The sequence below is a fragment of the Phasianus colchicus genome, chromosome 8 (assembly GCF_987193195.1).
Source record: "Phasianus colchicus chromosome 8, bPhaCol1.hap1.1, whole genome shotgun sequence".
NCBI classification, from domain to species: Eukaryota; Metazoa; Chordata; class Aves; order Galliformes; family Phasianidae; genus Phasianus; species Phasianus colchicus.
In genome coordinates, this window is record NC_143443.1 from 24,228,716 (window position 1) to 24,256,241 (window position 27,526).

General features: G+C 43.9%; 1 protein-coding gene across 4 annotated transcripts in view; it reads left to right on the forward strand.

The window, feature by feature from the left end:
* The window catches only part of NEURL1 (neuralized E3 ubiquitin protein ligase 1), a 134,930-nt gene that overhangs the window by 93,343 nt on the left and 14,061 nt on the right, over positions 1–27,526 (forward strand). For all 4 annotated transcript variants that reach the window (XM_031597533.2, XM_090145465.1, XM_031597534.2 and 1 more), the window contains exon 4: positions 25,192–25,872. In XM_031597533.2, coding sequence (XP_031453393.1) covers positions 25,192–25,872 — 681 coding nt within the window. The remainder of the gene's footprint in view (positions 1–25,191; positions 25,873–27,526) is intronic.

Below are 27,526 nucleotides of genomic sequence, written 5' to 3' on the forward strand. Positions count from 1 at the left end.
CTGATGAATAAACCCAGGCAGTGATATCTGCCTGGCTTTAAAAGAAGAATGAAAACCAGTGATGAACAACAGCAGCTTCTCAGTGTCCCAGCTTCACCACCCCTGACAATTTTTGTCTCAGTTATTAGGACATAGGTGTTGTCTGGGGCATACCCACAGCCTGCAGTCCCAGATGTTCACAGCCACTGCCCCTTCTCAGGATGTTCCTGTCGGTGGCTGTTTGACCAAGCTATTATTTTATGGTATTTCCTTTTTATCTTTTCTCACTGTCAGTCTCTCCAGCCCAATAATCATGTTTTCTTCTTTACCACAGCCTCCATATCCTGCTGTCATTCTAAAAATGCTTCTGTGATGTTAAATCTTTTCCAGTTACATGATGAGAATTAATTCATTCTGACACAGCCATGGAAATCTGATTCAATTCCTTTTTTTTGGTATCTCAGTCACAGTCCTTGATCGCAAATCAGCATGAGTCAGAATTTCCCAGGTTATTATTTCCTCAGAAAGGCTGATTGCAAGCCTGTCTCCTTACTTAATATCCTTTTTCTAACTTCTGTGGAGATGAGTTGCTGAAGGTGCAGTGATTTTGTTTTGAGACCTGCCTGTTCTGACATTTAGAGCCACAGGTAAAAAAAAAAAAAAAACAACAAAAGAGGGGGTGAGGGGGGTGATGCAAAAGAATATCCCTGACCTGTTTTAGTGTTGCTGTTCCCCATCATCAGGTAGTTGTGCCCACACTTGTTTACCAGCATGAAGATGAGCACAGACACCAGCAGGATTTATTTCTCCAGAGACTTAAAAGTCGTTGGTCACTACTGGGAAGGAAACATAGCGTTCTTTATCAGCTCCTGCCAGAACATGAAAATGATGGCTTTTCAAAGCAGCTGTATTGTGCTGATATATCTCTCAATATGTGCTGGAACGCCCCGGGTGGGTTTTGAATCCTTCTGGGTTCAACTCATTAAATGAGTAGCTTATGTGGAGCTAGTAGAAGTAGACTAGAATGGAAAAGGTGTGGGAAATACTTTCTTTGGGGTTTTTTTACAGTTCATTTATTCTCTCTCATCCCTTTGCCTCAAATATGCCAGCCGGAGGCCGGCTGCAACCTTTCCTTCCATGGAGGTACTCTGGAGGCAGATGAAGAAAATCCTGCTCCTCCTTGCACTGTAGCTCTCCCCGCACTCCCTGCCCGCAGAGCAGCAGCTGAAGGGGCTGCAGAGAGATGCAGGCACTGCTTCTCATAGCTTCTCACTGCTTCCCACAGGTCCCAAGAGCCTGCCCCAGGAGGCTGTCAGTGCACAAATTCAGTGGCCAGCTTGAGGACTGAGGAACTGCATCCATTTTTTCTGTTGATTGCAGCAGTTCCTTTTTGTGATTCTCTTGGGTCCTCCAAATGGGTTAGTAGTAGCTTTAATACCCAGTTGGGTCTTTTGGTTGTTTGCTGCCAACCTCTAGGATTTTTTTCTACGTTAAAAGAGGAGAAAAAATTGCACAGAGGACCATTATTTTTATGAGGAACGAATGTTTATTAAAATTCAGTTGTTCAAGAAAAGCAAAGCAACCAAGCAACAGGGAAATGAATACCTTTACCCACTGGTATGAGTACATCAGATTGATAACTAATTTTAACAGGGAGGGATGAAAGGCATCCTTCATTTTAGAGGTAAAGGATTTGGCTCCCAGTTGAGGTTCAGATTTCTCAGCATCCTGGGACAAGCCCATGTGTGTGTCTGCTTACTGCAGGATGGCAGTGCTGTCTTTCTTCCTTACATGGGAATCATAGAATCATTAAAGTTGGAAAAGACCATTAAGATCATCTAGTCCAATCAACTGTCAGCCCATCATCACCATACACACCAGGCCATTCCCTTAACTGTGAGTTTCCACACCTCTCAATTACTGGTCCCTACATGTGCCAAGGTGGGCCAACCAAGCTACTGGCCCAGCAGAAGTGCTGTGTCTTTCTTTGACTTTCAGCCTTGAGAGACTGCTTGTCAGAGATGTGAGTTACTATTTTGTGGCTTGATTTTGTGTCGTATCATGTATGTGAAAGGTGCTGCTGTGATGTTCCTACCCTGCTAGGCACTGCTGCTATTGACACTTAAATGTGTGAACTCTGTTGCCCCCAAAATTTCCAAACAGTTTTGGGTGTTATTGATGAGGATAATTAGGAGATGCTGACATGCTGAGCAGAACGGGTGGCCTTTCTGAGGTTCATCTTTTATTAATCTTCCATGTAATTCCCCTTAAATGATGAGGTGTGATTGCTTTTTCTAAGGCCCAATTGGATCTTCAGACTGAGCAGAGATGAGACCCTCTAGCTTATATTACTGCAAATTACCCGCTTAGGAGATGAGAGAGCTGTGGCTGGAGATACTGCCTGGGAGCATGCTTGTGACACAGACAGGCAGATGCTGAATAAGCAAGAAATTAATTCTTCCTTCCCACATAAGAGAGCAGCTTGTTTTTGCTGGACCTTTGCCTGCATGAAGGCTGTGGTACAGAGCCAGTGTGTGCTGTCACACTTAACCTTAGGCAGAGAGCAGCCTCTGGCAGGGCAGAATGTCTGCCCTGGGTGCAGCTGGCAGCTTGAATGTCTGGGAGTGTGTGATGCTGAGATATCAGCAGTGCATTAAAACACTGGAAAACAAAGGTGAAACAAATGCTATCCTCTGATCTAATGCAATGCAGTAACTGTGCTTTAAATGATTGTAATGAAGAATAGGTTGGTATACGTTTATTAAAAAAAAGTGATGCCATAATAAACATAACCTTATTAAACTCAAGGAAGCGTAAATGACTTGTAACTCAGAAGCATTATAAAAGTTATTACAGTTCACTGCTGTAGCAGCTCTGCCTGTGAGAAAGCTCTTTATGTTTTGCTTTGAAAAAGGTATTTCTCGTAATCAAAGTTGTTGCAATTAGATGGAGCAGTAATGAGCCCCAAGGTAGCTGGACGGTGTTGCCTTATGAAGGTCTTCATGCTGTTTCTGTGGTGTCAAAATGATGCTTGGTGTTGGTGGAGAAGTTTCTGTGAATCAGCATTGCAGCAATTGGAAACGTTGTGTTTTGCAATACACCCCTTTTCCCCTAAACCCACCGTGCTGTTGAATTCCATCCACTTAAAACAGAGCCTATGTTTAACAATAATTTAAATCATTATCCTGCCTGTCAGCTTGGAGTTAAGGGGCTACGCAACCGCGATTCTCTGTTTAGAAACTGCCTAGAGTAATAACTTTCAGATGTCTCAAATATGCACCACTTATCTATAACATCTAAATACAAATGTCTCCCCACTGAGTGAGCCCGACACTGTTTACCTATCGTGTCCAAACCATTCCAGAGGGCTTGCTTGGCGCGGAGCGGAAAGCCCTATATCCGCAACTCCTCCAGCACTGTCAGTGTAATGTTTTTCAACTCCTCCTCACCTTTGGATAATGGTGAAGACAGAAACAGCCTAAGCCTGGAAGTGACAAGTGAAGCACGTCCCTGTGCACGCTGCCCTGACACGCGAAGGGTAAAAGTGCGCGGCATCCAGTGCTGTGCTTGGCAGACAGGATGATGCTCGCGTTGCTGGGTCCCGGCCAGCCTGCTGGGAGATGATCCCCATGCTGAACCCTGTCTACTTTCAGCATAATGAGGTTGAGCATGGCTGAGGCTGTCACTGGCTCAGTGGTCCCATATGCTTTCTCTCCCCGCAGACCTCAGTGAATCCTATCAAGTTTCAAGGACCACGAGGCTCCACACTTGGCTGTTGCTGAACCCCAATGGGCTGTGATGTGTGGATGCCCCTGAGGGTGCACCCTCACAGCCATTCTGTGAGTAATCAGAGCAGGGAAAGCTAAGAAATTCTTCCTCTCCTCACTACAGCTGACCTGTGGTTTCTTATGGCCCCTGTGACTTCTGACAGCTGTCCCCAAGGTGTGGAGCCTCTCATGGTGGAAAGAGAGGAGCTTCATTCCCAAACATGGCGCTCAATACCAAAGCCTTTCTATGGATGCTCTGCAGCCTGATGCAAACAATGGTATTTCCTTATGCCTTCTGGTGAGCCCCATTCGATGCTCTGGCTTTGCTTCCCTGGGGCACACAGAACACTATCAGCTGGCATGCACTGCCCTGATGCAGCCAGCAAAGGTTAAATAAGGGGAAGCAAGGAGTGTTTAACACATCATTGCCTCATCTGTGATCCCTAGGTGAAATCTGAGTCACTGCTCACGTGCCATGAGCTGAAAGCTATCGGATGTCTGCAGATGTTGCTGACAGTTCTTCCCGCAGCGACTTGGCCACACAAGGCACTCATCTCTTTGCTCTCAGTTGATGTCTGGATCACCTGTGGGCAGCACTGCTGCGATCCCTGTGCACACAATAGCAGGTTGTTTCAAGCATTTAAAATTGCAATTATTTTATTAGTTTTTATAGAGCATGTGGAAGTTGGACTGTTAGCAGAGGCAGGACTGGTGGCAAAATAATTTTACATGGATGTGGTTATGGAAGCAAGCATTTTCCATGCAGTTTTGGTGGCAGCTACCATGCACATCCCCTCCACAGCCACCCAAGGATGCCACAAAGGAGCCCTGCTGATCTTCTGCCCCTGCAGCCAGGTTTAGCTACGGATGTATTTTTTGGAATGCATATAGTGAAGCGTGCATAGCATTGGCTGAGCTCAGAATATGGTTTCTTCTTTCCTTTTCTTTAATGCGGGCTTCCTTTTAGGGATGTGGCTTGGAAAGGAGTCCGTGGTAGCTTGTTTAGGAAAATAGCCCAGTTAGGCTCAGCTTTCTTTGTGCATCAAGATTGCCTCTGCACATAAATGTACAATCCACTGTACTTACTTGAAATGCCCAAACTGCATTATTTTTTTTGTTCTTCACAAAGTATTCATCAGCTGAGATGCATGAAACCTGTTTTTCCTGGCAGGCTGTTTCTGGACCCAGTGTGCTGGGAATTAGGTCCTGCCTGCACATCTCTTGCACCAACTATTTTTTCACCATCTTTACACTACATCTTCACTGACTTTCCCACTATCACCCATACCAGAAGGCCTGGAGAAAGGCAGTTCAGCAGCAACATTTCATACATTTCACCTGTTCATCCATTACCCTGATGCATATCTGTGCTGCTTGTGTGTGACAGCTAAAAGCTACATATATCACTAATGAGAAATATCATGTTTACCATTTTTTCTCTGCTAATGGTTTGCAACTCAGCCACATATGCAGGAAAATAATTTGCAGGTACCTGAGTTTCCTTTGTGCTGCTTGCGGCTCTAAATTTGCATTGGGTGTTTTGTTTTCAGAGAAAAGACTGTGTTGTGTCATGCTGCTGATGGGCTTTTCCCTGTCCAGGTTTCAATGGAAAATGTTGGAGAGCTCCTGGGAGAGGCTCGGGCACTTGGCCGATGCAGGGGTGGAAATCTCTTGGAGGTGGCACTGGCTGCCTTTAGCTTAAGTGCTGAGATCTGGAAGAGGGAGCTGGAAATCTAAGAATCTGGTTTCTATAAGTATTTTGACCCCTTGGATTGGCTGAGCAGGCTCCTGGGACAGCAAAATTTGTGTATGACATTTTGCAGTGTCATCTTTTTTTCTTGCTTCTTAGAAAATGATGAGGCTGGATGGAGTTCAGAGGAGTGAAGGGGACAGTTTGTTGTTGTTTTTCTTTTGCTTGTAATAACTGCTGCTGCTTGTTCCTGAGGAGTGCTGGTTGCTTTGCCAGGAGAGGCAAGATAGGTTCTGCCTGTTTCTATCTGGTATGACAAGGGACCATTTTATTCACAGAACTGTCTGAAATTACTGAATCTTGTAGAAATCTTGAAGGTGGGACAAAGCCCTCTCACTAACTGTAAATAACAATGTTTTTTTTTTCTTTTTAAGCCGCTCTCTCTAAATATTTACAGCTCTGGATTTAAAAACAAAAACAAACAAAAAAAACCCACCAAACCCAAAGCAAGCATCCAAACAAAAGAAAACAAACTGCGCAGAGAACAGAAATCTTCCTGACTTCCCATGTTTTCATGAAAAGCAAGGGGAAAGTAATCCATTAAATTGCTCACACGTTTTTCAGTTGCCTAGACAGTGCTATACTGAAATACTACGGTGTGTCTAGCTGAAAAAAGGAGCCCACTTAGGATGGCAGACCACATGCATACACCGGGGAGAAACTGTTGAGGAGCTTAGGGGGGCTGTGGGAGCACGTGGTCCACACGGGCACTGAATCTCAGAAGTGCTGCAGTTCAGAGTGGCTCCCAGCTGCTCACCCATGGCACCATAGAGGGAAGCTCAGCTCAGGTGGGACCCAGCTGGTTTGCAGCCTTCAGCACAGCCAGCTAACAGGAGTGGTGTAGGAGAATGAGCCTTGTCTCTGCACCTTCTGAAAAAAATCGAGTTATGCAATCTGTAGGTTGAGTGAAACTGAAAAGGTGGGAATTGAGCTCCTGCAGGTTGTGTGTTCGCAGCGTTGAATGGTCAGGAAAAAAAAAGAGAGTAGTGGATTTGTTGTTGTTTCCGTTGTCATGGGGCTGTTGTTTTGGCTCTGTGCTTCTCTGTGTTGCACAACAAGCCTGAGATGCAGCTTCTGTATCAGGGGGAAGTGTGGCAATTCCCTGGAAAAATAGAATACCTCCTGATGTGTTCAGCTATTTTAGATACATGACCGAACATAGAGCTACTTCATATTGTCCCTCAACAGTTACCCTTAGGGTCTCAGCCACGCAGGAGGCTGCTAAAATGTGTGGTGGTAACAGCAAGGACAGGGAGGATTATACACTGTTCTCACTGGCTTCTACACAACTGATTTAATTACAGTCTCTTGAGCTGTGTTTCCCACTTAATACTGCACAGGTTTCCAAGAGAAGTTCAGCTTCTGGCCATCTGCTCACCCAAGAAATGCTTAGAAAAGGGATCTTCTTCCTTTTTAACACCTAAAATGTTTCAACATTTAAGGTGGCAATTGCTGGAGTTGCAATTGCAGGGTCTGGGACCTCCCTTCTGCAGACCTGCTAGGGACATTCAGAGCATCACGGGATGCTTGTGGGAGGAAGAGTCAAGTGATGGAGATGAAATGGCATTCCTTTGCAGAAAGAGTAGGGAAAGGAATGGAAAGTGGCTGGGCTGGCTTTCTATCTCTTGTTCTTGAGCACAGTGAAGTACAGTCTGTTCACAAACTGCAGTGCAACTGGATGCAACTACGGATGTGGTGGGAAAGCAGTGGGAGGGGAGCTCTGGACAGTGCTGGTGGCAGACAGAGGGAGATGTGGGAGAAGGGGACCAGGCAGATGGGTGTGAATGTGGAGAGGAGAGAACCTTAACTATGGAAACAGAAGAGAGGCCCCACTAAAACAGGACAGTACAGAAAACTTCAATTTTGTTCAGTTAAGAGAATCCATAAATTACTTTAGAATGTATGTATGGGACAACCAGGCCAGTATTACTAATCTGAAATCCTGTCCTCTAACATGGCTTTGGCTGTTAGCAACTTCCAGTGTATTGTATAAACAGAGTCTATTTTAATGTGTATAGCTTCCCAGGAAGAGCCCCATTCTTCCAGCCCTTCTCCGGGGTCCCATTGTCCCATGTTGGTGCTGGGGTCTGATTTTTCCTTCCTGCTTTGCGTGGACGTTCAAAGCTTTGACAATTGCATTTTGTACTCTTGAGACATGAATGCCTTCCAAAGCTCGAAGGAGTGTTTTGGGTTTTGAGACTGACCTTCGATTTCCAGTGACAGCCAGGATGAATTTCTGTAATTTCTCAAGTTGCCTAGAGGCTGACATTGACTAATAGGACTGGATATTCAGCAGGAGTGTTAGGAAACTCTCAGTGATGAGATTTATTCGTGCCGTCCTTGCATGCTTTGAAAACTGTAGGGCTAACCTCATGTTTGGGGCAAGTGGAGCAGTGTTACAACAGGGGTGTACTTAGACCATCACTTCTAAAGCACGAAGCAACTCTTTCCTTAACCCCACCCCACTTCTCTCCAATCAACAGCAAGCAGCCTGGGCTGCCTCAAGGATGGCAGTAACTGCATGCAAAATCACATTGTATTCTGTTGAAAAACAGCAGTGAGTATTTGCCTTTTGTTTATCTTTCTTAAGATAACAGGATGATTCTGCTGAATTTTACTGGAATAGTCCTTTGCTGTCTGGAAATTAATAACTATACAAAAAAATGTAGCAGGGCATAGCTGACTGTGTTTCAGAAAGGTTTGTGTGGAGCCTCTGCACTGACCACACGGGGGAACACATTAGAGAGACAACTCACAGGAACTGGAGGATGCTGGGGGGGCTTTTTTGGTCGTTTCCTATTTGCTCTGCAACATCTCAGAGATCTCTGAGGCCATTTCTAATTGTAGGTAAATGAGGAAAACCCTTACAGGATCTCATCTGCAGAGCACTGGTGATAGAGTGGTTTTGTTGGGTCTCCTATTTTACAGTTTTACATTTAGATATCTAGCTATCTGTGACCATAACGTGGTTGAAACCATGGTTCAATATTCATTCTTCCTTCCATGTCCTTCATTCCTGCTGTATGTCTGGGGCAGGGAAGATGAACATAATACTTTTTTTCACCTGTTTGCTGGTTAAACTTTTCAGTTAACCAGCAAGGGTTAAAAGTAGGTGTGTTTGATTTTTTTATTTATATGTAAGTGAAGGGTGTGGGAACAGTCTACAAAATCTAAGGTTCAAGGTTATTGCCATTTTTTTAATGAAGCAAAATTTTGGACCAAGTTTGATCTGACTGCATGGCTTTTAGTCTAGGTTTGGTTAGAGGCAGCCGTTCATCCTCATGGGCACTGTGCTGGATTTCACAGAAGTTGAAAATCACATCTGCATCACCTCAGGTGCTCTCAGCTCCCACGTGGGCCCTGATGGGACCACAGCTCATCCATGGCATGGCAGCCAGTGGCAGCCTTGCCTCAGTAGCAAGCCCAACTGCTCAGCAGTCCCTCTCATGAGAGTTGCTGCTAAAGGATTAGCACTCGTTTACTTGGCTTTTTAAAATTCCCCTTTGATCAGAATTTGATCCTGGTTCAGGCAAAACAAGAATGGAGCAGCCCCTTCTGCAGCATCCAGACCAATCTGAGAATGTGAAGCTGATGTCAAAATGCAGATTTTCCACTCACAATTCATTTGGGCATAAACATGCCCTGTCTAAAGAAAGATCCTTGGAGAAATTCAGCCACTGAATCCTTCACCTCTGAAGGACCCCAAACATAGCACCGTATGCAATGCGCCTCTTTTTGTGGGTGAGACATTAAGAGCTTATTTATTTATTAGAAAGTGGTTTACAATGTAAGTAAATTAGTGAGTTCTAAGTCCCTCTTCTAGCTGCCAGATGCTGGGAGGATGTTTATGGCCGCTGTAAATAATTTCGTAGCTTAATACAAATGCATTTTTAGAAATCAAGAGCTGATTGCTGGCCGTTTATGGTGTGCGGCTGAGGATTTATCAATTCTTCCAGAATATGAGAAAGAAAACAAACAGGCTTTCAGAGACTTTTAAAATTCAGAGGAAAGAAAAATCTCAAAGGTGTTCTTGATTCACGGTGCTGCAGGCTCAAGTCTGCGCTGCTGTGGCTGAGCTCTCATGTCTCATCAAGACAGGCAGATCAGAAAATGCTCAGCATCATTCAGGACCCAGCACAAGCGTTTTGGAGACTGCAAAGGCTGGGACTTGGTGGTACAGAGAGGATTCTCTTGTGCTGAATATGTATTTGTGGATTACTTTCTGCTGCTGTGTGACCTTTGCTAAGGTCAGCTTTAAACGGAGGAGATCAGATGCTTCAGAGTCAGAAGGAAAGCAGAGTGAAGAAGTACAAAGAATGGGCTTTATGTTGCGGCTAAAGGTTGTGAGGACTGAGCAGCACCCGTAATTCCTAGCAGAAGGGTGAATCAGGAGGGAAACCTGCTTTTCTGACAAAAATAGGGCACAGAATTAAAATGGAGCTGGAAGGAATTTCTTTTTCAAGGCACGCGCACAGTGAGGAATTAGAAATCAGCCATGTGACGTCAGAGCACATGTGGGATGTTGGGCATGGCTTTTGTGAAAAGACTCTGTGCCTCAGGGAGGAACGGGAAGAAATGAAGTGTTACGGATGCTTCATTTGAACACTAAATCTATTTTCAGCTTTGATAGGGACAGCAGCAGAGGAACTGCAAATATCAGCAGAAGCTGTGACTGCTTCTGCCAGAGCACATTGTAGTGGTTGCATATTCCTGTCCTGCACTCTCTGTAGCAACATATTTTTGGTGTAAAACCACGGAACTGAATAGTTGTGAGCACAGGAGAAATCTGATGCTGCTAAATTGCGGTGAGATAAAAACCATCCTTGCCTTAGCCTGAAGCCTAGGCTGGGCTTCTGGTATGGAGCTGAAATACAGTTTTGACACTGGGGTGTGCTTGGGTTCTTTAAGGAAGAAAAGTGTCCCTTTTCTTACTACCTGCAAAGTACCTTGTTTTAGGGTAGGAAAATGCCATGGATAAATATCAGGCTGGAGTTAAATGTCTGACTCAACAAAGTTGATGGTGCCAACATTAAGTGTAAGTTAGAGGCCAAATAACTTTTGTACAGTTTTGAGGTGGTGGTAGACTTCTGCCTCAGACCCAGCATACTGAGATTTGGATGGTGTCATTGCAGTGTTGACATTTTTTGCAGTGAGTGTTGTCTGGTGCCATCCTGAACCCTTTCCAATATGCTGCTGGCTTACCCAAGCCTTGAATTTAGCAGCACAGCTCACTATGTCTGTCCCTTGAATCATTCCCGTCCTGCTGATTTCTGGGGCTGGTTATACATGTGGGGATGGACTTGGGAGAGTTTAGCAGGTACAGAGGCAGCGGAGGATCCTCTGAGTGAGCATATAGCTGCTGTTGAAGGAGCCATCTTCCAGTGCTTTACCTCCATCCACTCCTGGAGCAGGAGCACTAAATGGGTTGTTTAAAGCACAGAAACAGTGACAGCATTGAAAATGCCCACGCTGAAAAATTGGGACTGCTGGAGAATGAGGCTACTGACCTGGAAAACAGGCTGGGTTGAAGAAATGTTAGATTTCTGGAGAGAATTGGGTTTCCCAGAGGCTGAGAGGTGGAGGCAGTAAGCTCTGAAGATTACTTGGGATGTCTGATCTCTAATGGACTGTGAAGCATCTTCTAGCATCAGTGCCTCTGGGAAGGGCCTCGCTGACACCCTTCTGGGACTCGTCTTACAGAACTGGCACTGGGGTCAGCAGGAGGACATGGATGTGGGGTGACCTGCTGGGGACAGAGCGAAAGGATGCCCCCTGAGCCAGCTGGTCAGCAGCTTTTGGGGCTCTTCTTTTGCAGAGTTAGCATCCAAGAAGTGAGAATAAGCCGCAGGTTTTGTTGCTCTAAGGACAAATTGATGGCTTCCCAGCCAATTCAGGCTCAAATTCATGCCTCAAATGGCATGCCAGACTGAGACTAGTAGGCTGCAGGCATCTCAGCATCTAGCTGAAGGAAGCAGGGCCTGGTCGGCTGACAGTCCCTCTGTGGAGCTGCTTAGCTCCAGCATTGGAGGGCTTCTTTAGTTCATATTGACTTTTAGAGGCTGCAGTCCAGGCTGGGTATCACCAAGGGGCTGCCAGAAGGACACTTGTAAAACCATGGCGGTGTTTGATGGCGAGGAAAAAGGAGCTGGCAGGGCGTATATGCAACATCTCACCCTCTCTCCTCACCCCTGTGCTGTGTTTATCGCACCCTCTCGCTGTGTTATGTCTAATTTGGGCTGTGAGCTCCCCTGGGATGGGACCTGCCATTTTTAACTGCCAGGCGCAAGGCACACCTAAGCCACCTTATAAATAATATTTCTGTGCATGGGGAAACTTGACACGAGGACGTAAAGGGGTAGCCATGGCAACGGCTGTCCGTGTGTTTTGTGTCTCCTATTGACAAAGCAAAAGGGCCGGGTGCTACAGCTCCAGCCTGCAGAGCAAGCACGACTTGGCGGGGCCTCGAGAATTTCTCCTGAGAATAAGTCCTTACGCTCCTGCTTGGGATTTTTTTTAATGCTTACTTTAATGCAAAAAACAGTCATAGAGCAGAAATGCCACCAGTAGTAACCTTTTCTTCTCTGATTTAGATAGTGATGTTAGATTTGAGTGCATCATCTGCTTTTTCTCCTCTTCAGGCTATTAGAAATGTGTGGGTTTTAGCTATATACCTTCCCTGTACCATCTTTTGACAGCAACAACAGATGCAGATGTGAATTATCTGAATTAACCAGACCTTGGCTTTGATGAGGACTACGTCTGCACTTGGTAACAAAGAATACTTTCCCAGTTGAAAATAAAATAAAGCATGCATTTTTAAACTCAGTAATTTTACAGCACTAGGAGTGGTTGGACTGTACTGAGCAGAGTAGAGAGAGGGACTGTTTTTCTCTGATAACCAGGTCTGGAATCCATCCCCTGGGCCTCAACCATCCCTTGCACTGGTGGTGATATTTCAGTCATTGTAAGCCAAGCACTTTTTATTATTACGTAGCAGGGATTTGGTAGTTCCCTGCAACAGTTCAGAGCATGTGCAGAGAGGTTCACAATTGTTACCAAACACTGCTTTAAAGTTTTCTTCTGAAAGAGGCAGAACCTGTAGAAAAATTGGTCTATCAGTGAGGAATCCATGTATTTGGGAGAGCTACTCTGTACCAGTTATCTTCACTCTAGCTCATGTTGCTAGGTACTGTGTTGTTGTTGTATTGACTCTTGTTGCTGACTATCCTCAGTCCAGTCTAATCTCTGAAGGAAAGCTTATTCATGACATTCTGGAGCTCAACATTGCCTTTTACAAACCATTAGAAAGTAGAGGGCTGATTAACAGTTTCTCAGATTAGAAAAGCATGGCACCGTGGGCTAACAGAGGGTAAAAATAAAGATGTGGGAGTTTGACAGGTTGAAACTTGGAAGTGGATGAATGAACACCAGTACCCAGTCCTAGGCAAACCATTGCAAAAACTGTATCAGCAGCAGGTAAGGAAGAGGCTTGGAGTGTGCGTCAGTCAGAGAAAGTGACCTTAGGCATAAACTGAAATGTTAAATCCTAGTGAAAATGCATTGACAGTACAGTGGGACATCATGTGGCAAAAGGCAGCTGCTGAGAAATGGCAGAGAAAGATACCTGCCAAGGGCATTTCATGAGAGATCAAAGAGGAAAGGAAGATCACCCTGTGGAAATGGAGGAGGGACGAAAGAAATCACCGCATTTTTAGATACTTGTGTGTCTGTCTTACCCCAACCTCTCCTTGAAAAGTCCCAGGTACCATTAATAGCACAAACCAGTAGTAATTCAGGTGTCTTCGGTGCTGTGTTTATAGCTGATGAGGCATGTTTCTGAGGAAGCCATGAAATGGTCCCAGGAGGACTTTTCCCCCTAAATCTGTGAGTGGCTCAAATCTGACAGACAAGCCTTGTCCAACACGGGTCTATTGGAGCCATTCCAGGCTGGCTCCAGCCCCAAGGTCCCAGCAGGATCAGAGATCTCATGCCTATAGCACCAGGAGGGGAAGGAAGGAGAAGGAGAACGAAGAAAAGCAGTGGGAAGGTAGGACGTGAGGAGAGGAGAACCCTTTGGCAGCTAAGTCCTCAAGTCCCCTTCCATGGGAGGCGGAGGAAGGTTTGTCTTTGAGGTGGCAGCTGAGATCGGCATCAGGCATGACATTCTGGATGGACCCTGTTCTCCACGTGAATCCTGTAGTTTCAGCAAGGTCACACTGCTCTGACTGACAATCAGACTGCAGCCCTCTGGCTTCTTTATTTATTTATTTGTCTTATTTATATGTTCAAAGCGTAGCTTCAGGAAAGCCTCCTGTTGTTCTGTCTGAACCTTCTGAGGTCATGATCTGTGCATTTAAATCAGCTTTACTGACAGCCAAGGTGTTGAAGCTTTCCCAAGGGTGAGAGCAGAATTTGTCTCTTTGCTTGCTGAGGACTTAGCTGAGGCTCTGGTAACAAGGTATAGCCCTTCAGTTTCTTCAGTTCAGGACATCAAGATAATTTGTAAGGCAATCATTAGCCTAATGGCTGTTTGCTATGATTGAATGTATAAAGAATTTCTTGAAGAGATGAACCTTCCAATCTTAGACCTTGGCAGAATTGAGCACTGAATCTCTTTGATTCTCTCCTAATTTCATACATCTGTTACAACTAGAATGATTGATTTAGGGTTGCTGTTTTAGGAAATCTCCTTTGCTGCTCACTCCTCTGCCTGAATGCAGTGGGACAACAGTGGAGACTGGAGTTGGCCATAGGAACCTTTTATTTATTGTTATGGAAGGTAGTTTTTAAATCTTACTCTGTGTTGCTTCTGTGCAGAAAATTATACTGATTTGGGATTAGTGATGTATTCACATGTATGTCTTGTTGCCTTCAGTGGGATACTTATTTAGATGAAGTAATGTTTAAGTGCTGTCATGAAATGGAATAGACCTGAACATGTACTGAACTTTTCTGAATAGGCACAGACAGTAATTGTGCTGCTTTAGAGCAAGCTCATCACGCAAAGTCTTGATTTGCTCTTTCTGGGCATCACTGGCAGGGTGGCTCTTGCAGACTGTAGCAGCTCTGGAATAAGAATGGAGTGGATGGGTTATGGTAGCTGCAATGACATTTTATACAGAAGATAAGTCAATTTTTTTTCTGAGAGCTCCTTATTGCTGGATTCTAGGGTGGAAATTCTCCAAGAAGTGAATACTGTGCATTAAAACAAAAATATTTTGGACAAATAACATGATGTGCTTTCTTCCAGAATTGTAATTGTTGGATCTTTAGGTGTGTAACTGGCTTTGAGGAAGGAAGATAAACTGTAAACTTAATTAGTCACATCTGAAAAATTGAAACCATTTTGGCATGCTGTATCTGCTTTCTTTCATTATTTTCAAAATGATATATGTTAACTTTGAGTTTTGAAATAACATTTTAATCATGAAAATTGCTGCAGCAATTTCCAAATAAGTCCCAGAAATCAGCTGGAGAAGCTCTTGATTCAATAGTCATTTTCTTTAATAAAAGGAAGTAAGATAAACAGAGTGCTTATGTTAGCCTGAAATACTGTATCTTCTCAATTTATTTTTTCTTCAGGCAGTGGACTGAAGTATTATATGTTATCACTGCCCTTCGTAGGTTGTGTCTTCATTAGAAAAAGCTGCGCTCTTAGCTCCTGTTAGAGACTGTGAAGAGGCAATGTCCTCACGTTGCCCACACAATTTATTATTTAGCAGTACTTTAGCAGATCAAGTGGGGCTGCAGCACGCCCCACAAAAAGCTCAGTGCTGCGTGTGCTTGGGTGATCTCAGCACTGGTTCTGTGCTTCTTATGGGAGTGGAAAAGACCTAGAGGAGTATTTCAGGTCAGTAAGCAGTGATGCTGTGCCATGGCAAGCACAAAGTGGTTGTTGGTGGATGGACTTCTTGCTGAGCAGCTGTCAGTAATGGGAGGAACCTTTCAATGGGCAACGTGGGGAGAAGTTGGGAAAAGAGCCATTGTACCCGCTGCTGGCACAAAAGCACAGCTGGAAATGAAAATAGGTGAAAAGGGATAAATGCAGGATACATAAATACCGCAGAATGGAGGATGATGGATGAGAAGGAGGGAGAAAATGCTTGTTTTGAAGAAAATTTCTGTCAGATGATTCAGAGAATGAAGAGATTTGTCTGGTGCAGCTTGGAAATTGGTTGTGAGCACTGAGATGCTGTGGAAACATTCTCCCAGTAATGCAAAGAGCGTTGCAAATAGAGCTGTTGGAAGACCCATAGCAATCTTCGAAACAGTAAATGGTAAAGCTGTGGGGTTAGCAGCACGTGTAATGATGAGCTACTGTCTTAGAATTGTAGAATCATAGAATGGTTGGCTTGGAAGGGACTTCAAAGATTATTTAGTGCCATGGGCAGGGTTGCCAACTCCTAGATCAGGCACAAGATCAGGTTGCCCAGGGTCTTGCCTCAATGAATAAAATAAAAGGGGGTCGGCATTTCTTTAAGAAAAGGAAGATGAAAGAGATGATAGTGCCAGGAGTTACCAGTGGTGTCACTGAGAATGAAAAGAGGGTTCTGTAAAGTTATTAGGTAACCAGGAGTTGCAATAATTGCTTTAATTTCCCAAAGAGAAAGAAAATAAAGAAAAGAACTTTTCTACAGAGAAAAGTTCCCCTTTTCTTTACATCTTGAAGGCCAGGAAGCTTCAGATAAAGTGACAATTGTCAGTTTTCAGGAAGAATTAGGTCTTGCACAGGTAATTAAACACACAAGGAAAGACTTTCAGTGGTAGAAAGAATATGAGGACATGTAAAGAAGAGGTGAGACGCTGTACAGATTGAGATTAAAAATAATGTGTGACCCTAAAAGTGCTGATTGTTTTTCTGTATTTTGTGAGAGAAATAATAGTAGCTGATCATGGAGCCCTGCAGGCCCTGAGGGGAGTGAAGGTGGAAATCATTGCATCAGGAGCGGGAGTAAAATTCAGACTTTTATGTTTGTGAGTGGGGGATAAATGAAGGAGAGAATGATGGGGATTAAACTTCCTCCATGAAACCCAAAGCATAAGAATTTTGCTGACACCTCATGTGACTTCATAGGGAATTAGGAAACGTTAAATGGAAAACTCATGGACACACTTAAGAGAATCAGACAAAGGAGGTGGTGACATCCAGAGGTGGCTGTGGCAGTGGTGAAGCACAGCTTTAACCTCGAAGAACATCCACCATCTGCACGATGGCTGGCTGGGAGGATGACTTTACCCAGAATGAAGCCTTCCTGAATGAAAACCAAAATGTGTTGTTTGCAACACAGAGGTTGCCAGCACCCTGCTGACTCAGAGCATCAGCTTTTGTGGAAAAGAAAACAAATCCCCAGCCATAACAGGCATATGGAAGTTTGTTCTTCATAATGTACTGTCAGGCCCTTTCAAAACATTCATATTTGCTAAGGAAAACAGTAATTTATTTTAGTTCTATGAGGCTAGTTATGTCCTTTGTGCCGTCTCATACGTTCATATCAATTTGACATGCTTACAGTTGTCATGCAAAATTGCATGAATTTTTGTTATGAACCAGACTGGCTTAGAGGACTTTGTTATATAGCACGTCCCAAAACTATGATTTATTAGTCAGTACTCAACCTTTGTACATTAAACTATAATCTTATCCATGTATGAAATTGCATGCTTTCATTCCTTAGATTTTATTGAAAAATATGCAGATGATCAATTCAATTACTAAGCTGAACTGGAAGCCATAATTGTTTGCTGTGGCTTAAAACCCATCTGCAGTTTTCTTAAGCTCATCAGTTTGTGTTTATTTCTTTCTGAATATTTCAACTCGGAGGCTGGCAGTACATGAGCCCATGTTCCTTCTCATCTTTTAGAGTCTTCTCTAAAGTTAGTTTGTTTCTGATTTGTTTTGCTGTGGTACTTGGTCTGTACTGTGAGCACAATGTTGACCATCCATGAAAAGAAATCTGTGACAATCCAGTTAAGCCATGGGAGGATATCTGTATCCTCAGAGAAGTGTTCTGAACAGATCCCAAGGGTTTCCTGTGATTCACCTGGCAGGACATCAGGTGCTGTGTTCTAAAACAGCCCCAGGAAGCCACCAGGTTTGCACAGTAATTGTATCTAACTTCTAGCAGCTGGTAACAATTAATTGGTTAAGTTTTTCTTTTCCATCCCATTTTTTATCACCTCTCCAAAACTGAATCATGCAAACCAAATTACATTAGTGCTCCATCTTTGCCAGAATGTCTGGGGAGAAATGTTGATTTCTATCCAAACAAATACAAATATGAGGCAAAAACCAGTTGAGTGAGGTGCTAATTAAGCACTGTTGATTTCCACTCATTTCTGTTGAAGTGGAAGACATTTGTTGCCTTGCATCTAGTTCCACTGAGTCACAGCCTGGTAACTGGTTCCACTGAGACAATGATCTGGCTTCTTTTGTAACTCAGTTTTAAAGTCTGGTGACAACTTTTGGTGTGATCATAAATGATTTCTCCCACAGATGAAGTCCAGCTTTAGGCTCTCTGTAACCCTCGGTCTGGGATTTGGAATCTGCTCCTTCATTACAGCAGTAATTCTCTTATGTTATACTGGCAAGACACCTGAGTATCTTAACAGTAAGCTAATTTGGACTGTGTTGGTCATAGGCAAATAGATAGATTTGGATGATTGATGTATCTGTCACTTCTGCAATGAAAATGGCTGTTGTTTTGGTTAGCTTGGCTTCCAAATTGCAATGAGCAGGAAGCCAAAATTGACATGTAGCCATTAACTCCTGCTTAACCATGTGAATGCACATGAAAAGCATGTGTCATCTGTTGGCCGCAAAGTGATTTCAAGCTGATGTGTTTGCAGAAGCGGAATTCTTGAGCAGTGTTTTCCATGCTGACCATTGAGGTCCTGTGATGAACAAATGGGTCCCAAGGACACTGAGTTTGGAGGTGAAGAGAGAAATCTGCAGATGGAAGCAGAGGAGCAGCAGGTAGGGAATAAAGCACTGAGTGGAGGGGTAGGAAGTGGAGGGTGTACTGTAGGGAAACCAAGTGGGTTTGTTGCACAGTGGGCAACCCCAAGAGGTTTCAGTTAAAAGGAATTGACTGTCCCTTTAGACAACTTACCCCATCCATGGCTTTCAGTCTATAAAACAAGAACACTCATTCTTCCTGCCTCCCACTCACTGTTTATATCTCTCTTCTGTTCATGTGGCGAGGAGCATCTTCTACTGCAGAACCAGGCAGCTGGATCCTGATCCTAGATGCTGCTTGCTCCAGAGCAGATTTTGCTGACTCTTAGAGAGCGGTCCATGCATCCTACACATATAGCTGGTACAAGTGAAACCATCTGTTGGCTGTGGTTTTGCATATATTCCTGTAAACGTGTGCAAAAAGAGAGGAGCCAAAGCACCGAGAGCAGAAGGAAGGAGCTTTATTTGAAATGCGCTGTTTGTACTATGAATGAAATATGGGCATGTACATATGCAGGTACTCTGTAAGTAGGTGTTTATTTAACTGATGTCCTTGATTTTATGTGGGCGTTTTGCAAGGAGAAGGAATGGTTGATCTGAGGTAATAAATTGGGCAGTTTGATTTCTCAGTTGTTCATAAAGGGAAATGTACTTTGTTGAAGTGAATTCCTAAGTATATGGCAAAGGAGGTTTTTAGTCTGAATCATTCCTTTGAGAGATTTTAAACATTTGCCTCCCACATGCTACAATAATTCTCTGAAAGTGGCTTCGTTGCACGATCCGAGAAGCTGCATTCTGGCGCCTGATGGTTTATGAGAAGTAAACACAATGGAGTGGTCTCGGATCATATAAATTCAGGATTTAACAGTAACAGGCAGGGCGGGGAGGGGGAGCCCACATGCAGCATCCCAGCACAGCGACTGCCCAGGAGAGCGGGGCTCTGCAGCGTTACTGAGTGCAGTGCAACCCAGCCTCCTTCAGACCTCACATGGAGAGTACAAGCTTGCAGAAAAACAAATAGTTTTACAAGTGTCTGCCCTGACATGTTGCCAGCAGGCAAGAGCACTCTGGACATGTTCCGTGAGAGGAGCTCTGTCTCTTCATGACTGCAAGCGTGGCATCGGCTTTCTTCACTTCTCAGTTTTTCTCCTGTGTTTATTTTAAGTAAGGGTGATTTTCACTCTCCTGTTTGCTTAGCTCCTCCCAGTGCAGTAAAACAGTTAAGATGCACATGACAGAGCTCAGCACTGCTGAGAGCAGAGCATCCCGTGGTGGTGAGGACATCTCGAACACCATTGAGTTCAGCAGGCTGCATGCAGATTGGCTTCCGATGGACGTTTAATTAGGGTGAATTCTGAACCCAGGGCCACACAGTAGCACTCCTCTTTGCAGATCCAGCCAGGGCTGCTCGTCTTTGCAGCGTAGGTGGTGCTATGGGCTGGCAGACATGCAAACACTGAGGAAGTGGGCACCCAGAGGGATTTGGGAGCTGGTATTGCTCTTTGCCTCCTGGTCACAATGATATTCCTCTTTATTTTATGAGGGTTAAGTGAGAATACAGCTTGTTTCCATTTCAGTGAGTTTTCGGTCCTCAATCACCTTAAAGTACACAGTAAATGCAACTATAAACGATGTATGGAAATTGCTCTGGATACTTCTGGACTGAAATGTGGTGGTTCCCCAGCTGCGTGCCTCAGCGCAGTAGGACTGAATCAGCAGGGGAGCAAAGATTGCCTCATCACCACACGGGCAGACTTGGCAGGGCCAGCAGCTGTGTTGGAGTGCAGGTAGCATTAAAACCAACACTCCTACGATGGGGAGTATGGGGCTGTGTGTGACCAAGGGTTTCCAGGAGCACGGGTTTACTTCTTGTCTTATGACTGGTTGCTTTTTCCAATTGCCTTTGAGTGTGATGCAATTTTACAGCCCAGTACATCTGCCTCGTATTTCAGACACATCACCCTGCAATGGAGAAGCTTTGCCAAATGGGCTGTTAGCTGCATGAATCTGCTGTAGGCTGTGGGGGAGATGGTGCATTCCAGCATGGTGGGAATATTGTGCTATAAATCTTTCCCCAGCTGTATATTTGCATAGAGTATTCTTGTACAAGATGTCTTTTGGTAGCTCAGCACCTGTGAAATTCGTTGGTCATGGAAATTGTATAGCGAGCACCAGTACTTGCTAAAAATACTATTATCCAGTGAAATGAGGGATTGAAAGATGAGAAATGCATCTGTAAAAAAAACAGAGAAAGAACAGAACAAAGGAAAGAACGTAGGGCTGTGCATAAGAAAAAGCAAGCCAGCATGCTCATGATTTTACCAATTTTTTACTCTTTGCTTAGTAACACGGGACTGAAATGCAAGGAATCACACGGTTGTTCCTTGTCTTCTCAACATTTTCGTCTTTTGGGAGGGAAGAAATGTGATAGGTTCTTAGGTTGTCTGTGTGATTCCCCATATCTTAGGGTATTGAGATTTTTTTTTTGTAGTCCCAAGTCTCAAGTTTGGTTTATTTATATTATGTCTTCTGTAGCTCATTCTGGAGTGTGGTTACAGCCCTCATAGTCTGAAGAAATACGATTTATGTGGGGCTTTAGGTTTGCACCTCAGAAAATTCATGGAGCAGAGATCTGTTTCCTTAGAGCTTCCAGTTAAATCTGGAGTTCCTGGTGTATGTGTGCACCAAGCTTGCTCTGCCTGCTCAGATCCTGTTCAGGTGTGTGAATCCTAGCTGCTCACGACCTTGGAAAGTCAAGTCTTTAGGCAATGGCAAACAAAACTGAAAATGAAAAGAGAAAGGAAATAATGATTTGACAGTCTGACAGCACTACATCCCCTCTGGGTTTGTACAGGGCTGAATTATCTGTGCGTGCTGGTAGCTGGTGTTTGACTGTGCATGTAGCTGTAGTAAACATGCATGTATGTGGTATCTGTAATAAATATGTACTGTGACTATTATGCGTGTGTAAGGAAATGATCTTAAGAAGTCAATGTTTGGCAGCTGTTCAAATACAGGGCAGCAGTGACATACTTCTGATCTGGATACAGTGACTCTGGCTGTATCTGGCTGCTCCCCAGCTCCTGGTAACTGCTGCTTTCAAGTGTTACTGCAGTTGCTTTGAGCCTGCAGAAGGGAGAGCAGGAGGCTCTTCCATGCCCTCCGAGCAGAAAAACAGAGAGCTTTGAAAGCTTCTGGTCTGAGAAAGATTCCTCAAGTTAATTTTGTATGCAAGGAACCAGCTGCTGAGAATATAAATTTTGCAGATAAACACTGCTAAAGAGGGAGAGAAAACAGAAGACTGCTGAACTGCTCAAGTGCCCTTCATCTCTACTTTGCTAAATAAATTACTCCTAGTCGTTTTTTTTTTTCTTAAAGCCAGATAAAGATACAATGGGATTTGTGAAGTTAGGCATCCTTTGCAAAAATTCAGTGTCTTGGGTTTGTCAGCGGATGAGCAGAAAAATTGTGTTTAGTAGAAATCCTTTCTGCTTTGGCTAAGTCTATATGGCTTCTGGAAAGCTGAAGTCTATAAATTCAGCACTGGCATCAGAACTGCACTGGTGCAGCGTTCAGCCAAAGCTCTCTGGAAGGGCACCTGGGCAGCCAGCCTATGTTGAGCTGTGCGTGGAGCTGGCCGGCTTGCTGCTGGTACCCCAACAGCTGGGTAAAGCTGTTCATGACAGCTTGTGAGAGCTGTGGTCTTCACTCACAAGTCCATCTATTCTCATACAAGGGGATCCAGCCTTTTCCCAAAGAAATGCTGCCCCCGCTCTCTTATGCAAGTAATCTTGTAAGCCTGAATATTGCATAAAAAGCAATGATTACTAAATTCTTTGGGCTGGAATTGGTTGACCTCTGCAGCAATGGGCCCTTGAACTTGTTTCATATTGTACTGTCTCATCAGATAGAAACATTCTCTCTTTTTGATGTGTACTCCAGTTTTGTCTCTGCGACGATAAATGCCTTTGCAGGCATTAAAGATGGGTTGTAAACGTTGTGCAGGAACAAGGCTGAGCTTGGGACTGCTGCAGCACGATCAGCTTGATCTGTATTAGCGAAGTGATAAATGAAGCACTGGTGGAAGAAAACAACTTGTTTCTGAGTTCTTCTAGTGAAAGAAACTGCTCCATTGCCTCATTTGTTTCACAGTTCACCAGAATTATTCGTATAGCCCTCAGCTGTTATCAGTTACGCCAGATAAGTGGCTTTCCACATCTCTTATGACTTAACTACCACTCCAAAAGATGAATCCCACTGTTTTTTTACTTCATGTTCAGTGGGATTCTTTTTCTTTAGCTGAATATTTTGAGATTTGTGAAAAAAATAGAGCTCTGGAGCAGGCCAGCATCTCTTAGAAACTCATCTCTAAATTTTCACAACGCCATTTCAAATGCCAGTCAACTGCAATCCTTTTTTCCATGGATATTTGCAAACATTAATGAACTAACTCTCACATTCAGTCCCATATGCTTGAGACATCCCTTATATGGCTAGGCATCTGAGCTACTGATAGATCTGAGCAGAACAGTTGGAAGCGTAGCCCTGGTTTGCTATCACTGCCATGTGTCTTGGCTGCAGAAGAACTTCATCTCTCTTAACCTCTTTTCAGATGGAAAGAGATATTTTGTCCAGTAGCCAAAGGGAAATGCAAGCATCCTGGTGGAAAACAAGCTGTTTCAAAACCCTGGCTGCAAGCTACCCACACATCACAGTTGTCAGCCAGGCTGCACATGCATGGTTACAGGGAATAAAATAGAGGGGACCTTCTGTTCCTATTCAGAAAGGTCTCTACCCATTCACCTATACCAAAGGATCATCGTCGGCTGCCAGTATTAATTTGTTCTCCTATGTGAGTTTACAGCCAGAGGAAGGCAAAATAAGTCTAATTCTATCCAGCAGGGACGCTTGCAATGCAAATATGAGCCCATATATTACAAAGCATTAAGACAACCTGCTTCTATATCACTTGGGGTAATTTTTGATTTTATTTATTCCTCTTTTTCTTTAATTAACGTCTGGGAAGAGAAGCCAGAATATAAGTATGGGGAAAATCAAATATGAGAAACAACAAAGCCTTTTTTTTTTTTTTTTTTTTTTTTGACACTGTGCTTCCTATGTAATAGCAGATTATTTAAAGAGGAGCCTGGAATAATCCAGTTTAAGCAAAGCAGAGATCTCTCCTGAAGCCAAACTGTATGTGGGTGTGCTCTTGTCAGGGCTCCCAGAAGAGGACGGCAGGGAAGGCTGTTAGTCAGACCTTGCATGTTGCAGGAAATGTTGGCTATTCAGTAGCTGGCATTTTTCCTTGGCATGCCAATATGGAACTAGTGCTCTGGTGTATCAGGGAAGGGAGCATTCAATTGGGAAAATCCTTACATAACCTGAGTTCCTGCTTCTTTGTTACCAAAAAGAAAAATCCAAGGAGATGTGGCTGGAAAAGGTGCACACTGCAAAGGTCTTGCCCATGGGTTGGGAATGAGTGTCCACTCCTCTTCCTCTTCTTGCTGATCCACCTTGTGCCCTGTTTGCACCAACCTGAGATGTGGTGGTGTGGCTTTGTGCCACTGGTGGGGGATTCTGTTGTAAGGGGTAGTCCTATCCTGTGATGTTTGGAGCCTGGCTTGAAGCCACAATGCAGTCATAGAATCACAGTCCTGCTTGGTGCAGGCATAGCTCCTGTAGAACAGCCACTATGGATCATAGCTTACTGTAACCTTTACAGAGAGTTACCCACATGCTCAGGTTTCTCTCAGTGTCTTTATGCAATTCAGCTTCTTAAAGTTCAGGAAGTTAAACATATATATAAATCTTTTCATGATCTCACTTGCTTTTATAATCTCCTCAAATAATGTGGGTATTTTTTTTTTCCTCAGCATATTGCTCTTTGAAATTTCTATGGCAACAGTGTAGCTAAGAATATGTTAAGTAATAGTAATTTATGCATTAAAGCCAGGCCATTATGATCCTTAGAAAAAGAATAAATTGATGATTAGCTCTTGAAACAGCAGGGGAAATGAGCAAATAGAGTAAGGTGCAATTCTTTTTCCACTGATAGATGTGAATGTGCAAGCATCATCTTTGTTATATATCTGTGGGTTTGATTTTTAATCATTTGTCATGGCAATAATAGATGATTCTGCGTTATTTATAGAAAACTGCATATGCCCAAGTCCTACTCTGTGAAATCCATATTTGTACTGATTTGCAGTAAGGACCAGACCACTAATGATTAATTATATTCAGGAATACAAATTAAATTTCATATGATGATAAATAAATTAAAACTGAACATAGCATTCGTTTTAAAACAAAAAAATGTCTAGTTAGAAATTCATTTCCTAAACCTATGCGAATTATTGTAGATGATGAACAGAGCATGAATCCTCGGAGCTTGGGTAAATATTGATTGGCATGTCCAGGGTGTATTTCATATATTTACCCTCTGCTTCCCCTCTCCAAGGAGACCTTCCCCGGGTCAATTCTTTCCATCGATTCTGAGTCTGCCTACTCAGAAAATGATGCTGGTGCGAAGAGCACAAGAACAGCCATTGATTGCAAATACATTTTATGATACTCTGCTTCCATGTTTGAAAGTAGGAAAATTTATTAATGGCGGCAGCTTTCTGATCTTCCCTTTTAAACATCTCAATCAAACCGATAGCGTTTTGCAGACTCCTGGATGTTGTCACTCTCTGCAAAGCGATACCTATTTTGCTTTCTCTTGTCCTTCCCCACAGACAGTGAAATCATTCCTCCTGACTGCCTGCGGCCCCGCTCCTTCACCGCCATCCGCCGGCCATCGCTGAGGCGGGAGACAGAGGACACGCGCCTCTCAGTCAGCCTGTGTGACCTCAACCTGCAGGAGGAGAGCTTCCACGTGACAGCCACCACCTGCCCCATCCCGCAGAACTCCCTCAACTCCCAGCACTCCCACCTCCTCCCCTCCCAGCTCGAAAGCGACCTCCGCTTCCACCACCTCCGGGGAGCCCACGTCAAAATCCTCGATGACCAAACTGTGGCCCGCCTGGAGCACGCCCGGGAGGAGAGGACTTTGGTTTTCACCAGCAGACCCCTTCGGATCAACGAGACCATTTTCGTCAAGATTAACAAGTCCAACGCTGCGCGCACGGGGACGCTGTCCTACGGGGTGACGTCCTGCGACCCCAGCACCCTTAGGCCCAGCGACCTCCCCTATAACCCCGAGTCCTTGGTTGACCGAAAGGAGTTCTGGGCCGTGTGCCGAGTCCTGGTGCCCCTCCAGAGTGGAGACATCCTGGGATTTATGGTGAATTCAGACGGCGAGCTGCACCTGAGTCACAATGGGGCCAGCACCGGCATGCAAGTCTGCGTGGACTCTTCGCAGCCCCTCTGGATGTTCTTTGGCTTACATGGTGCCGTCATGCAGATCCGTGTCCTGGGTAGGTCTTGCTCCCACCTTTCTCAAAACCTTGCACACAGAACAGTGAGATGGGATCTGTTGTGGGTAAAGGGGAAGGAATGGAAAAGCTGATGTCTCCCTTCCCATTCTCGGATCAGTAACAATTTATTTTTTTTTAAGGGAAAACACAGTAAAGGCTTGTATGTAGCACATGACTATGACATACAAGACTTTTTGCACTTCTGTAGCATCTTTCATCTGATGATCTCAAAGCTCTGTTCAGATAATAAATTAAACCTCAGAGACCTTCACTGAGTATAGATGAGTCACTGTGGACCGAGGTGAAGCAAGGATGAAGGAGAGGTGCTTTGTTCTGAGCTAATCTGGGACATAGCCAGCAAGACAAATGACTGATTCCCTTTTCTGTGTGTTAGCTCTCTGACATGTCTGATTCCCAGAAAAAGTGGTCACGTTGCTTCCTCCAGGCTCGTACGTGAGAGGTAGGCTGAAAAGCAGAGAGAGAATCCTGTACTTTGTAATCCCAGAGATGTGCAGAGCATGGTGCTGAACAGTGCAACAGAGGAGGGATTTTGTGCTCCACCTTTAATTAAGGCAGCGTAGCCCACTCGGTGTGGTGGACATCTCAAGCAGGCCTCTTTCTCTTGACCTTTTTTACTCGACTTTTAAGCCAAAATACTTCTTTTTTAAATGCTGAAGTGTGGAGGGAAAGGCCTTGAAATAGCATTTGTTTAGTAACAAATTGACTGATCCCCTTTGTGTGTAGATACAGGGCCATAGGCATAGGATGTGTTTGGCCTTTAATTTGGAACATCATATGGATCTGCTGGTGTCAGTGTCAGAAAGCAGATGATGATTTTTTAGAATGTGAAGTCCTTCTCTAACTGGAAATTATCCTTTCTTGTTTATACTGTTATATCCATATAAATTTAAATATATTTATGTTCTTTTTTTGTTTCAAAGCCCCTCAAAAGCCCCTTTTACCCAGCAGAAAAGAAAAAAATAACCGAAGCATAACCAGCACCTCTTTTCTTAGGATTTATGGACAGTCTTTGAAGATAAATTGTGATGAACACACACATATGTCTGCAGGGTCCAGTTTACAGTCCAAAACAGTCTGAACTGCCCTAAATGATTTGCTTAAAGTTGACCATAGGCCTATGCTGTGAGTGTTTTGTGGCCATTAACAGATCACAGATGACAAATGTAATACTGCAGTTTATTTCCAGGAGCCCAAGACTCAATCCCTGATAATTCAACCTGATGATATTTGTTGTGGGTACAGTACGTAATCTATGGTTAGCTCTGCTCTCTACCAGCACATCATTGTTATAATGGTAGGTGAAGTTAAACAGACTCCAGTCAAAGTAGGAAGATTAAATGCTTCTGTATATGTAAGAAGGAAGGCCTGCTCAGCTCATTGAGCTGCTGGTCAAACTAGTAATCAACCTGTACTTCCTTTCATATGAGATCACTAATGTGATCCATTTTCCATTGACAATCTGCTGAGCTGGAAAAAAATCCTTTCTACCTGTATTTGTATGCACGTAACAGACTTTTCCTGATCTCTGTCACAGGAGAAGCTGAAAATAGGGTATTGTTCTTATGTGGAATGTAAATGAAGAGAACTGAACTTGTTGACTTCACTTTGCTCAGTGATAGGATAGGACCCCACA